The sequence below is a fragment of the Mesoplodon bidens genome (genome assembly GCF_964165515.1).
Source record: "Mesoplodon bidens genome assembly, chromosome: X".
Lineage (NCBI taxonomy): Eukaryota > Metazoa > Chordata > Mammalia > Artiodactyla > Ziphiidae > Mesoplodon > Mesoplodon bidens.
The window spans coordinates 125,033,552-125,046,153 of NC_138163.1; the positions used below are offsets into that span (position 1 = coordinate 125,033,552).

Here is a 12,602-nt window from a genome sequence, read left to right on the forward strand (position 1 = left end):
TTACTAGTGGTAATGTAAAATGGTGCAGCCACTGTGGAAAACAATTTAGCAGTTCCTCAAAACGTTAAAACATTGAGTCACCATATGACTCAGCAATTCCACTCCTAGGTATAGAAACAATAGAATTGAAAACATATGTTCATATAAAAACTTACACATAGGGCTTCCCTGGTGGCGCAGTGGTTGAGAGTCCGCCTGCCGATGCAGGGGACACGGGTTCGTGCCCCGGTCTGGGAAGATCCCACATGCCGCAGAGCGGCTAGGCCCGTGAGCCATGGCTGCTGAGCCTGCGCGTCCGGAGCCTGTGCTCTGCAAGGGGAGAGGCCACAACAGTGAGAGGCCCGCCTACCGAAAAAAAAAAAAAAAAAAAAAAAAAACAAAAAAAACTTACACATAAATGTTCATGGCAGCATTGCTCATAATAGCCAAAAGGTAGAAAAAATCCAAATGTTAATCCACTGATGAATGGATAAACAAAATGTGGTATACTCATATAATAGAATATTAGTCAGCCATAAAAATAAAGGAGTGATGAAACATACTATGGCATGAATGAACCTTAAAAACATTATGCTAGGAGAAATAAGCCACATACAAAAGGAAACATATTACATGATTCTGTTTGTACAAAATATCCAGAAGAGACAAATCCACAGAGACAGAAAGTAGAACAGTGGTTGCCAGGAGTGGGGGAGGAGGGAATGGTAATGGGTATGGCACTTCTTTTGGGGGTGAAGAAAATGTTCTGGAATTAGATATTAGTGATTGTTGTACAATCTTGTGAATGTACTAAAAAGCACTGAATCAACTGTACACTTTAAAATGGTGAATTTTATAGTATGTGAATTAAACCTCAGAAAAAGAACAAGGAAATACTGTAAGCCTATAGATAGAGATGAGGTTTCTGTGCATCTGAGGAGATTTGTATTTAATGGGTTAAGGAAAGCAGAGGGTAGCTCTCACTTAATGTGAAGTTTTTTCCCAAGGGAATGCATTTCTGCTGTAGTATTTTCATCTATTCATTCAACAGATAGTCAGTGAGCACATGTTATGTACAAGAATCAGGACAGTATCTGCTTCTACTTGCCTGTTGTTGCTTGAAGGCCTCAATAAGTAAATCAATATCAGAAAAAGTGAGAGGAAATTGCAGCCGAGGACCACAGTAGGAGTCTGGGACGTCTATCAACCCCAAATAGTCCTGTCTATCCTTGTCCTGGATGTTGCTGCCAAAAAGGTGAGTTACTAATTCTGGAAAAAGAAAGACAGAAAAGGGGGGAAAAATCTACATTCCCATACTTAAAATGCAATAAATAACTTCTTGAATACCTAGCCCATGTAAGGCACTGTGCTAAATGTTATGAATACCAAGATAACCCACACATAACCATGAGGAATGATTTGTTCTGAGATCAGTAGGTACATTCACATGAATCATCATTATCCCTTCCCAGGTGGACATTTTACCAAAGCAGTGAGTTCATCAGCGGGGAGGAGAGGGAGGAGCACAGGGAAAACTAGTCAATCAAGGTATTTTGACGCTCTGAAGCTCTAACTCTACATTTTTTTTTGCCCACTCTAATATCTCAGATTTTTACAAATAGGGCTGGAAACATAAGAATGCATTGTATTTGGTTCAAACATCTGTGGCTATTCAGGATCTACAGAAAATTAAGTGGCAACATTCAATTTTTCCGTTAAACACTTCAAATTTTACTTAACTGTAATTGATTTGTTTCTCTCGTCACATAAAAACCCAATTTTCTGACATGATTTTTTTTCTTCTTGGTAACAAACCATAGGTAGAAATTCCCAAAGGACCTCTCTCTCTCGAAGAGAGATTTCTGTGTAACGGATTACCTGCACTGCCCATTTCAGTAGGTGCTGAGACCCAGGATCTCTTTCTTGCTAGACTGCCTATGAAACAGTCAGCCCAAGAAAAGAAATCTGGCCAATTCAGGTGGAGAAAGATGAAAAGTGATATGGTAGATTGATTGCAAAAGTATCCCCAATTCTCTACTCCAACCTCTAGTCATGCTCTTTTTAATGTGATTTTGCAGCCACTCTCATCAAGAGTCTCCTTCCCCAGCCCTTGAAGCTGGGTTGGGTTTGTGACTTGAGTTGGACTAAAGAATATGGTGGAAGTGTTATGTACCAGTTCCAAGCTGGCCTCAGAAGGCCTTGTATGCTTCCATGCTCTCTCTTTCGAAACTGTGCCACTACCACAAATCCCAGGCTAGTCTACTGAAAGCTCCAAGACCATGTGCAGCAGAGCTGAGTCACCCAAGCCACGGCCATCCTACATCAGCCACCTGCCAGCAGACCTGTAAACACATGAGGGAACTCCAACCAAGACCCAAAAAACTGCCAAATCAAGTCTGCCAAGATCAGCAGAAGTGCTCAGCTGATCTGTACACTTGTGAGCAAAAAGAAATGTTTATTACATGTTACTGAGCTATTATAGTTGTTGAATACACAGTATTATTGCAGTAACAGATAACTGATAGAGAGGACAATGACATACTCTTCAGCTCATTAATACTGAATTGCTACTAAGCTCATTAATTAGAAGTTCTCTAGGGCTTCCCTGGTGGTGCAGTGGTTGAGAATCTGCCTGCCGATGCAGGGTACACGGGTTGAAGCCCTGCCTGGTCTGGGAAGATCCCACATGCCACAGAGCAACTAAGACTGTGAGCCACAACTACTGAGCCCATGTGCCACAACTACTGAAACCCGCACCGCCTAGAGCCCGTGCTCCGCAACGAGAAAACACTGCAATGAGAAGACTGCACCCCACAACGAAGGGTAGCCCCTGCTCACCGCAACTAGAGAAAGCCCACATGCAGCAACTAAGACCCAATGCAGCCAAAAATAAATAAATAAATGAATAAGAAGTTCTCTATAGGTTTGGAAGGTATGATGCTAGCAGATGTAGATAGAATACATTGTTTCTCATTATTCAGTTATGCTGAGAGATTACAATTAAAAATTAAACTTGAAATTTTTTTCTAAAGTCATAATATTTGGTAATTTAAAAATGTTTTCTAAATTACTGTGTACTCCAATATTTCTTGGTGTTAATTGATGATGTTTTATAAGAAGTTAAATTTAGGAGTAATAATGTCTGTCTTCAATGTGGTCCAGCAGTGGTTATTTTTCTCATTTGGATTTGGCTTGTGATTTGAGAAAACTTAATTATTTCATTTTATGTTTGAAAACTAGAAATGCAGAGCATCTTGGTAAATTTTATCTCAGGTTCATTTTGTAGGCAGAAAGGCCAAAATATTCTACTTGACTATCTTAATGATCATTTCTACTTGGTAGTCTTTCTCAGAATAGCATCTTACTCCAAAAAAAAAACCTTTCTTCTTGCCAGCTTTACTTACTGAAAAATCAGGCTCCTCTTGGGAAAACAACAACAACAACCAACCAAACAAAACCAAAAACAACCTCAGCAGTTTCACTATATCATCTTTTTTTTGGTTAACATCTTTATTGGAGTATAATTGCTTTACAATGGTGTGTTAGTTTCTGCTTTATAACAAAGTGAATCAGCTATACATATACATATGTCCCCACATCCCCTCCCTCTTGCACCTCCCTCCCACCCTCCCTATCCCACCCCTCTAGGTGGTCACAAAGCACCGAGCTGATCTCCCTGTGCTATGCGGCTGCTTCCCACTAGCTATCTATTTTACGTTTGGTAGTGTATATATGTCCATGCCACTCTCTCGCTTTGTCACAGCTTACCCTTCCCCCTCCCCATATCCTCAAGTCCATTCTCTAGTAGGTCTGCATCTTTATTCCCGCACTATATCATCTTATAACTACCTTACTGAGAAATCCCAACTGGTGAGGTATAAACAAGAACTGATTTTCTTTTCCCGATCATTGCCTTCACCAATGTTCTGTCAACTTTCCCTTTCTCAACAGCTAACTGACACATCAAGTCAATTCCACCAGTTCTGGTTATTAAAACTCAGTCTTGTTATTTAAGACCATAATAAAAATATTGCTTTTCTTCTTAAAAAAAAAAAAGTTCAGTCTGGCCCTTCCTTTCATACATTTGATGGCCCTCATTTCTTATAAGTTCAGTGATAAATATTTATTTAAACATTTTTTTTATTAGTTTCTGCTTTATAACAAAGTGAATCAGTCATACATATACATCTGTTCCCACATCCCTTCCCTCATGCATCTCCCTCCCTCCCACCCTCCCCATCCCACCCCTCCAGGCGGTCACAAAGCACCGAGCTGATCTCCCTGTGCTCTGCGGCTGCTTCCCACTATCTATCTACCTTACGTTTGGTAGTGTATATATGTCCATGCCTCTCTTTCGCTTTGTCACAGCTTACCCTTCCCCCTCCCCATATCCTCAAGTCCATTCTCAAGTAGGTCTGTGTCTTTATTCCTGTCTTACCCCTAGGTTCTTCATGACATTTTTTTTTAATTCCATATATATGTGTTAGCATACGGTATTTGTTTTTCTCTTTCTGACTTACTTCACTCTGTATGACAGGCTCTAGGTCTATCCACCTCATTACAAATAGCTCAGTTTCGTTCCTTTTTATGGCTGAGTAATATTCCATTGTATATATGTGCCACATCTTCTTTATCCATTCATCCGATGATGGACACTTAGGTTGTTTTCAGCTCCGGGCTATTGTGAATAGAGCTGCAATGAACATTTTGGTACATGTCTCTTTTTGAATTATGGTTTTCTCAGGGTATATGCCTAGTAGTGGAATTGCTGGGTCATATGGTAGTTCTATTTTTAGTTTTTTAAGGAACCTCCATACTGTTCTCCATAGTGGCTCTACCAATTCACATTCCCACCAGCAGTGCAAGAGTGTTCCCTTTTCTCCACACCCTCTCCAGCATTTATTGTTTTTAGATTTCTTGATGATGGCCATTCTGACTGGTGTGAGATGATATCTCATTGTAGTTTTGATTTGCATTTCTCTAACGATTAATGATGTTGAGCATTCTTTCATGTGTTCGTTGGCAGTCTGTATATCTTCTTTGGAGAAATGCCTATTTAAGTCTTCTGCCCATTTTTGGATTGGGTTGTTTGTTTTTTTGCTATTGAGCTGCATGAGCTGTTTATAAATTTTGGAGATTAATCCTTTGTCAGTTGCTTCATTTGCAAATATTTTCTCCCATTCTGAGGGTTGTCTTTTGGTCTTGTTTATGGTTTCCTTTGCTGTGCAAAAGCTTTGAAGTTTCATTAGGTCCCATTTGTTTATCTTTGTTTTTGTTTCCATTTCTCTAGGAGGTGGGTCCAAAAGGATCTTGCTGTGATTTATGTCATAGAGTGTTCTGCCTATGTTTTCCTCTAAGAGTTTGATAGTTTCTGGCCTTACATTAAGTTCAGTGATAAATATATGAAAAAGCACCATTTCCCTAAACCAATTTTTTTTTCTTTTTTTCTTTTTTTTTTGGTCTTGCCGTGCAGCTTGCAGGATCTTAATTCCCCAACCAGGGATTGAACCTGGGCCCCCTGCAGTGGAAGCACGGAGTATTAACCACTGGGCCACCAGGGAATTCCCTAAACCAATTCTTTTTTTTTTTTTAATTTAGTTTTGCCTGCATTGGGTCTTCGTTGCTGTGTGCAGGCTTTCTCCAGTTGCGGCAAGCAGGGGCTACTCTTTGTTGCGGTGCGCCGGCTTCTCATTGCTGCGGAGCATGGGCTCTAGGCGCCTGGGCTTCAGTAGTTGTGGCACGTGGGCTCAGTAGTTGTGGCTCATGGGCTCTAGAGCGCAGGCTCAGTCCTTGTGGTGCACGGGCTTAGATGCTCCGCGGCATGTGGGATCTTCCCAGACCAGGACTCAAACCTGTGTCCCCTGCATTGACAGGCGGATTATTAACCACTGCGCCACCAGGGAAGTCCCCTAAACCATTCTTAATCAAAACTACTCAATATGAAATATCAATAAACATCAAATCATAATCCTTCTGCTGGTTTTTATCCACATAAAAAAAGAATAACATAGATTTTCTTCCTAACGTGGGTAGCTAACGTGCATCTTATGTGAAAACAATCAAAAGCGTTAACATTTCAAACGCAAGTACTGTCCTTGTGGGCTGTAACTATTATAACTAATAATAATAATTTAATGAATGCCAGCTATAAGAATATTTGTGCAACATGTGATTAGAATTACTCCATACCTATTTGGTTTACAATTCTGTCAACATGAATCTATAGTAATTAAATATAATAAAATCTTGACTTATAACTGAATAATGCCTTAACAAGTTGTTCTAAAGAAAATACTTCAAAAATACCCCCTACACACAATCTTTTCTTTTGCCCAGTACAGACTCAAAACCTGGACTAGGAAAAATCTAAAGCCCATAATTTTAAAAAAAACAACAATTTCTGCCTCTACCACCTGCATGTCACTTTGAATACAAGCTCCAGACGTTGCTGGAAAAAGAAAAGCACAAATTGAACTATGTTTATAGTTATTTCATTTCTCAATTATGAATCTGGATTAAAATCATGAGTGTCCATACAATAAGTTCAATAGATGCCAAAATGGCATTTTGTAAAATTCAACACCTGTTCTTGATTTTTTTAAAAACTTAGAAAACTAGGAATGGAAGGATACCTCCTTAACGTATTTTTAAAAATTTAAATCAATGGTAATGGTTTTTCCATTAAATCATTAACAAAACGAGGATGCCCACTTTCACTGTTTCATTTTAACACTGTTCTGCTATCTCCAGCAAATATAATAAAACATGAAGCCAAAATAAGAGCAGTGACTCTTGGATAGAAAGATAGAAAAATAAAGTTACTTGTGACCAGTGTGATTAAATATCTACACTCAAGGAAATCAACTGAAAAACTCCTGGAATTAATAAGAGATTTAAAATAATACAGCGGTTAATCTCACTGGTTTGAATCACAGCTTCACCACTGATAAGATGAATAACCTTGGGAGGTTATCTTATAAGCCTCAGTATTCTCATCCACAGAAGGGGGATGAGAATACTAATTCCACTGGTTTGTCATGAAAACTAAATGAAATGATATACTTAAAGCACTTAAAAGACATGGTACATGGCATTTAATAAATATGAGTAGTAATAATAATTATTATTATTATTTAATGTTACTGTTCAGTAGTATCACAATACAAAATAAACAGATATAAACCGAACGCTTTACTAAATACTACCAATAATCATTAGGGAGATATAGTGGGGGAAATATCTTATTCACCATAGCAACAAAAAATATAAAATACCTGGCTTGATAGGACATTTTGAGTGATCTGGGAAGCAGAAAGAAAAGTCAAAACAACACTTCCACTCACTCCATCCCACTCCCCACTTCCACCAGACTCTGTTTAAACCTGTTGCTATGTATATAGCAGCTTTGGCTCTCTACCTGTGGGAGGAGGCTGATGTGAAAAATCAGACTGGGGAATGGATGTGCAGCGTCTCCCCATCAAGTCCTATGAATTGACTTTGAGCAAGCAGTAGGACATGTAGGTCACCTCTAACCTTTGGAACACCCAGAATGTCTCAGCATACTCTGTGCCTCAGAGTTAAAACCATTAAACTGGCCCTGGTATCTGGAAATGTTAAGTGACCTTCCGGTCCCTAAATATACCTTGCTTAGGGGTCATAGCACTTCTGCCAAACAGGCCTAGGTGGAGGTTGTCTTGAACTTTCCCACCAAAAAGGGTCATCAGAAAGCAATCTACAGTAATGTACAGTATGGTGACTCTAGTCAATAATACTCTATTGTATATTGAAAGATGCTAAGAGAGTACATTTTAAAAGCTCTCACCACACACACACAAAATCGTAACTATGTGAATTGATGCATGTGTTAACTAACATTGTGGTAATCATTTTGCAATATATGCATATAAGAAATCATACTGTACACCTTAAACTTATATAATGTTATATGTTAATTATATTTTAATAAAGCTGGAAAAAATTTTGAAAGTGAAATCAACATACAGCAATAATCTGTAAATCTCTTTTTCTGATACATATAATAACTAAATCAGTATGATTCTAGGACTCTATAATAGACAGATGTATAAGATAACAGACAGCCCGGAAATATGCCCTATTACACACTTTTAAATGAATATATTATGAAGGAGGCACTACAAAACATGGTGAAAAGATACATTATGAAATAAATGTCATGGGGAAAATTTGGTTAACTACTTGGACATTTTCTTCGTAGGTGTGTTTTTTAATTATTCTCAACCACTAGGCATCAAAATTTCCTTTTTTAGTTTAATATCAAAAATTCATAATTTATGAAATGTTAAAACTTTAAAAAGTCAAATCATAAAAAATCTAGAAAAACAGCCATAGTAATCCACATTTTAAATATTTCAGGGCCTTCTAAGTTTAAAAGCCAAGGATTCACAAAGAAAAAGATATTTAGACTTGAAAAGAAAGATATTTTAAATAATTAATGGATGAAAATTTCCTAAACCTGACAAAAATATCAACTTAGATATAACAGAAGCTCAGCAAACCCTATACAAGATAAATAAAAATGAAACCTCATCAAGGCATATTATGATTAAACGCTATTTTCCAATGTCACTTAGGTTATTTCGTTTTTTCCCCACCTCCTTTGTGTGATGGTTATTCATTTGTAATACAATTAAGTTCATTTGTCACAGTGTGTATTCTACTTGGGAATCACATTCTCTCTCTCTTCCTGTTTTTAATTAATTATTATTTTTTTTTTTAGGGATGTGAAACATTATCATGGTTCTAAGAGTCAGAACTACAAAAAGTTATTCTCAGAGATGTGTCACTTTCCCCTCATCCCTCCTACCCAAACCTCATTCTCCCCATTCTTTCTGCCCTGCTCCCACCCATCCCTCCATTTCCTGTAGGTAAATAATGCCATTAGTTTCTGATTTACCCTGTAGGTTTCTCCTGTATTTATTTTTGCACAAATGAGCACACATAGACACACACACATGTGCGCACACTCATATCAGGCAAGGGTTTCTTAAGCAGGATACAGAAAGCACTAACCATAAAAGAAAAAAATTGTACTACATTAAAATCAAGAATGTCTGCTCATCAAAAGACATCATTTAAAGATTAAAGACTAGGGGGATGGATAAAAGCCAAAGACTAGGAACAGATATTTGCAATAAAGTTATCTAACAAAGATTCACATTCTCATATTTAGAATACCTACAGAACTCTTACAAATTGGTAAGAAAAAGGCAGATACCCAATAGAAAAATGGGCAAAAGACCTGAATAGGCACTTTGCTATATGGGATGTCCACGTGACTGCTAAACATTCAAACAGGTGAGCAACTTCTCTGCTCACCAGGGGAATGCAAATTAAAGCAGAAATGTGATACTACTACATACCCACCAGAATGGCTAAAATGAAAAGGACTGATAATTTCAAGTGTTGACAAAGATACTGAACAACTGGAACTCTCATACACTGTTGGCAGTATAACTTGGTACAACAATTTTGTAAAACTGTTTATCAGTACCTAATAAAGCTGACCATATGCATGCCCTATAACTCCAAACTTCCTTTCCTGGCTTGTGGTACATCTTTATAATAATGGTCCCCAACGAATCACGTCTCCTTGTATTCATATCCTTTTACAAGATAATGCTGCTGCTACTGCTCCCTGCAAGAGATGGATCTTTGCTAACCCCTTTGAATCTGCACCTAGCCTTGTGACTTGCTTTGACCAGTAGGATATGGCAGAACTGATTTTGTGTGAGTTCCAGAGCAGAGGCCTAAAGAGGCCTTGTGGCTTCTGCCTTTGCCCTCTTGGGATCTAGCTGCCATGTAAAGAAGTCCAAGATATCCTGTTGGACAGAGAGGCTGCATGAGGAGAACTGAGGTATCCAAGTTCATAGCCCACACCAAAGTCGCAAACATGCGAGAAAACCATTTGGACCTCCCTCTCCAGCCCAGCTAAGTTGAGTGAGCCCAACTGACAGCACGTGCAACAAAGACAAGCCAGCCCCACTGAGCCCTTCAAATGCCTGACCCACAGAATCACAAGCAATAAAATGGTTGTTGTTTTAAAGCACTAAATTTTGGGGTGGTTTATTATACAGCAATAGATAACTGAAAATGAGTATATAGCAAAAGAAAAGAATACATATGTTCACTAAAAAGGACAAGTACAAGAATGTGCATAGTAGAACCATTTAAATTACCAAAACTGAAAACAACTCAAATGTCCATAAACAATAGAATGGATAAATTTTGGTATATTCATAAAATTAAATATTATTCAGCAATAAGAATGACCAAATGGATGACTCACAAATATAAAGTTGAGTAAAAGAAGCAAAACTGTATGCTTTCACTTATACAGAGAAGTTCAAAAACAAGCAAAACTAATCTAGGAGGTAGAAGGCAGGAAAGTAGTGACGAGGGTGCAGGGATTGGGTAGTGAGTGGCGGAGAACAGGAGGGGGCTTCTGTGGCTATGATAATGTTTTATTTCTTGTTCTGGGTGCATGTTACAAGGCTGAGTTTACTCTGAGAAAATTTATTAAGTCATATACTTATCATTTGTGTACTTTCCTGTAATTTGTATACTTTTTTTCCAGAAAAGTTTACATAAGAAGGTTAAACCACTGTCCCCTTCTCTGATAAAATTTTTAAAATATTTTTAAATCACTTGCATAATTTTTTAAGCAGATTTTTAAAAATATAGAGCCTGAGTAAATATCTTTGGGCTGGAACCCAGCCATCTGTGGCTATGAAAATCCATAACTGATTCTGATGCATAGCTCAGATTAAAATATTAGGTCATTAGCAGAAAGAGGGTTGTTTCATTTCATCATTATTATATTTCCTCCCAGAAATATTTTTGCCAAAGAACATGAAGCACAAACAATGGTCTTCAAATTGTAATTAGCTAAAAGAAAAAAAATGGCAAAATACCTACTTCCCACCCACTCCCCCACTCCTCAGGTTTGGCTATTCCACCATTCAGAAACCTTCTACAGATCATTAAATGCTTTAATTAGTTTCACACATATGTACTTAGCTCAGAGCATACCATTAAAACACCCTTCTTTCACCACTTGGAAGGGTGCTCACTAGATTAAAAGATGCTTTAGATGCCATACACATTTTTAACTAGAGCAAAAATGGTTGGTCCAAATTAAAGAAAAATGAGCTTCTAAGTCAAGTGCCTACCTTGAAGATAACAACAGGCAGATCTTAATTTGCAGAGAAATACATGACTTGTGAATAACTATAATTTTTTTTTTTTTGGCCGTGCCGTGTGACACGTGAGATCTTAGTTCCCTGACCAGGGACTGAATCCATACCCCCTGCAGTGGAAGCACTGAGTCCTAACCACTGGACCGCCAGGGAAGTCCCTCAATAACTATAATTTTAAAATCATTTTGAATCACACCTACATGGTCTATATCTGAAATGATTTATTTAGTCATTTCAGAATGACTAAATAAATGATAGATAAATAGACAGCCTGACAGACAACTAGCTAGCTATGGAGAAAACAGAGACATGATGGTGCCAACTGTGTTTAATCCCCCACCCAGATGTGTTTCATGAAATAGTCAAGATATTTTGATCTCTCAGCACAGAAGTTCTGTAGATTAAAAATAAGATCTTCTTTACTAAGCTACTATTGTACATCAGTAGGTTGTGGGTTCAGAGAAGGTATTCAACATACTAATGTAAAATGAAATCTAATTCAGTTTTCTGAAAATGAAAAGATTAAATGGTCAATTTAGTTGACAGCAATCAAGGATGGAAAAAGCCAGTTAAACTGATTTCACCAGTTGCTTGGTGTCACACAGACAAGACAGATGGGCATCTTTTTAATTTCTTAGTGTTCTCCCATCTTCAGAGTTTACATTCCTTGATGAGACAATTCAATATTTAATGACTGCTTTTCAAAAGACTAAACTTTTTACTTACCTGGATCTTTCTCAAGTACACGTGTATAGTTTTCCAACATGAAGGAGAAGAAGTTGGATAGCTGGACAAAATAAAAATACATTGCTCAATTAATGAATCCCAAACAGGTACTGTTGGTGTTCCATGCAAGTCCCCTTTACTCCTCTGAAGTTCTCATCTCCCAGCTGCCGTAGATGCTAATGGGTATCGCTTCTACCTGCCCTCCTCCTCCCCAGGATTGCCCTTGGCAGATGGGCAGCACCTCCCCCAGAGTTGCTTAGGATATCAGATATCCCTCCCTCCTGGGGGGATGCCCATAGAAGAAGACTAACTGAAGCAAGAGTATCACAGCCCAGACCCCCACTTCTCTTGCCACTGGGTGGAACAAACTGACGCATTTCACACTTCAGAGCTCCCAATGGGATCAGGCTGAGGTGAGACTTCTCCAGAAACCATATTTTTGCCTAGCTTCTTCCCTGTCCTATCTTGTTTTCCTCACTCCCTTATAGGTTTTTCCTGAGAATACTCTCTCAGGAAGTCACTTGTACCAGAAGCCCCTATCTCAGACTCTGCTTCTAGGAAACCCACTTAAGACAGCTGCTAGATTTTTTTCATTATGATCTCTTCTATTCCTTTCGGTGGTGAGAATAAGGGATATTCTTAAATGCCAAATATATTTGG

General features: G+C 38.2%; 1 protein-coding gene across 1 annotated transcript in view; it reads right to left on the reverse strand.

The window, feature by feature from the left end:
- Nucleotides 1–12,602, reverse strand: part of PPEF1 (protein phosphatase with EF-hand domain 1) — a gene marked incomplete at its 5' end in the record, with an annotated part of 153,545 nt that overhangs the window by 78,596 nt on the left and 62,347 nt on the right. The window contains 2 exon segments of the mRNA XM_081223136.1: nucleotides 1,088–1,248; nucleotides 11,943–12,003. Of these exon segments, the coding sequence (XP_081079262.1) occupies nucleotides 1,088–1,248; nucleotides 11,943–12,003 (222 nt within the window).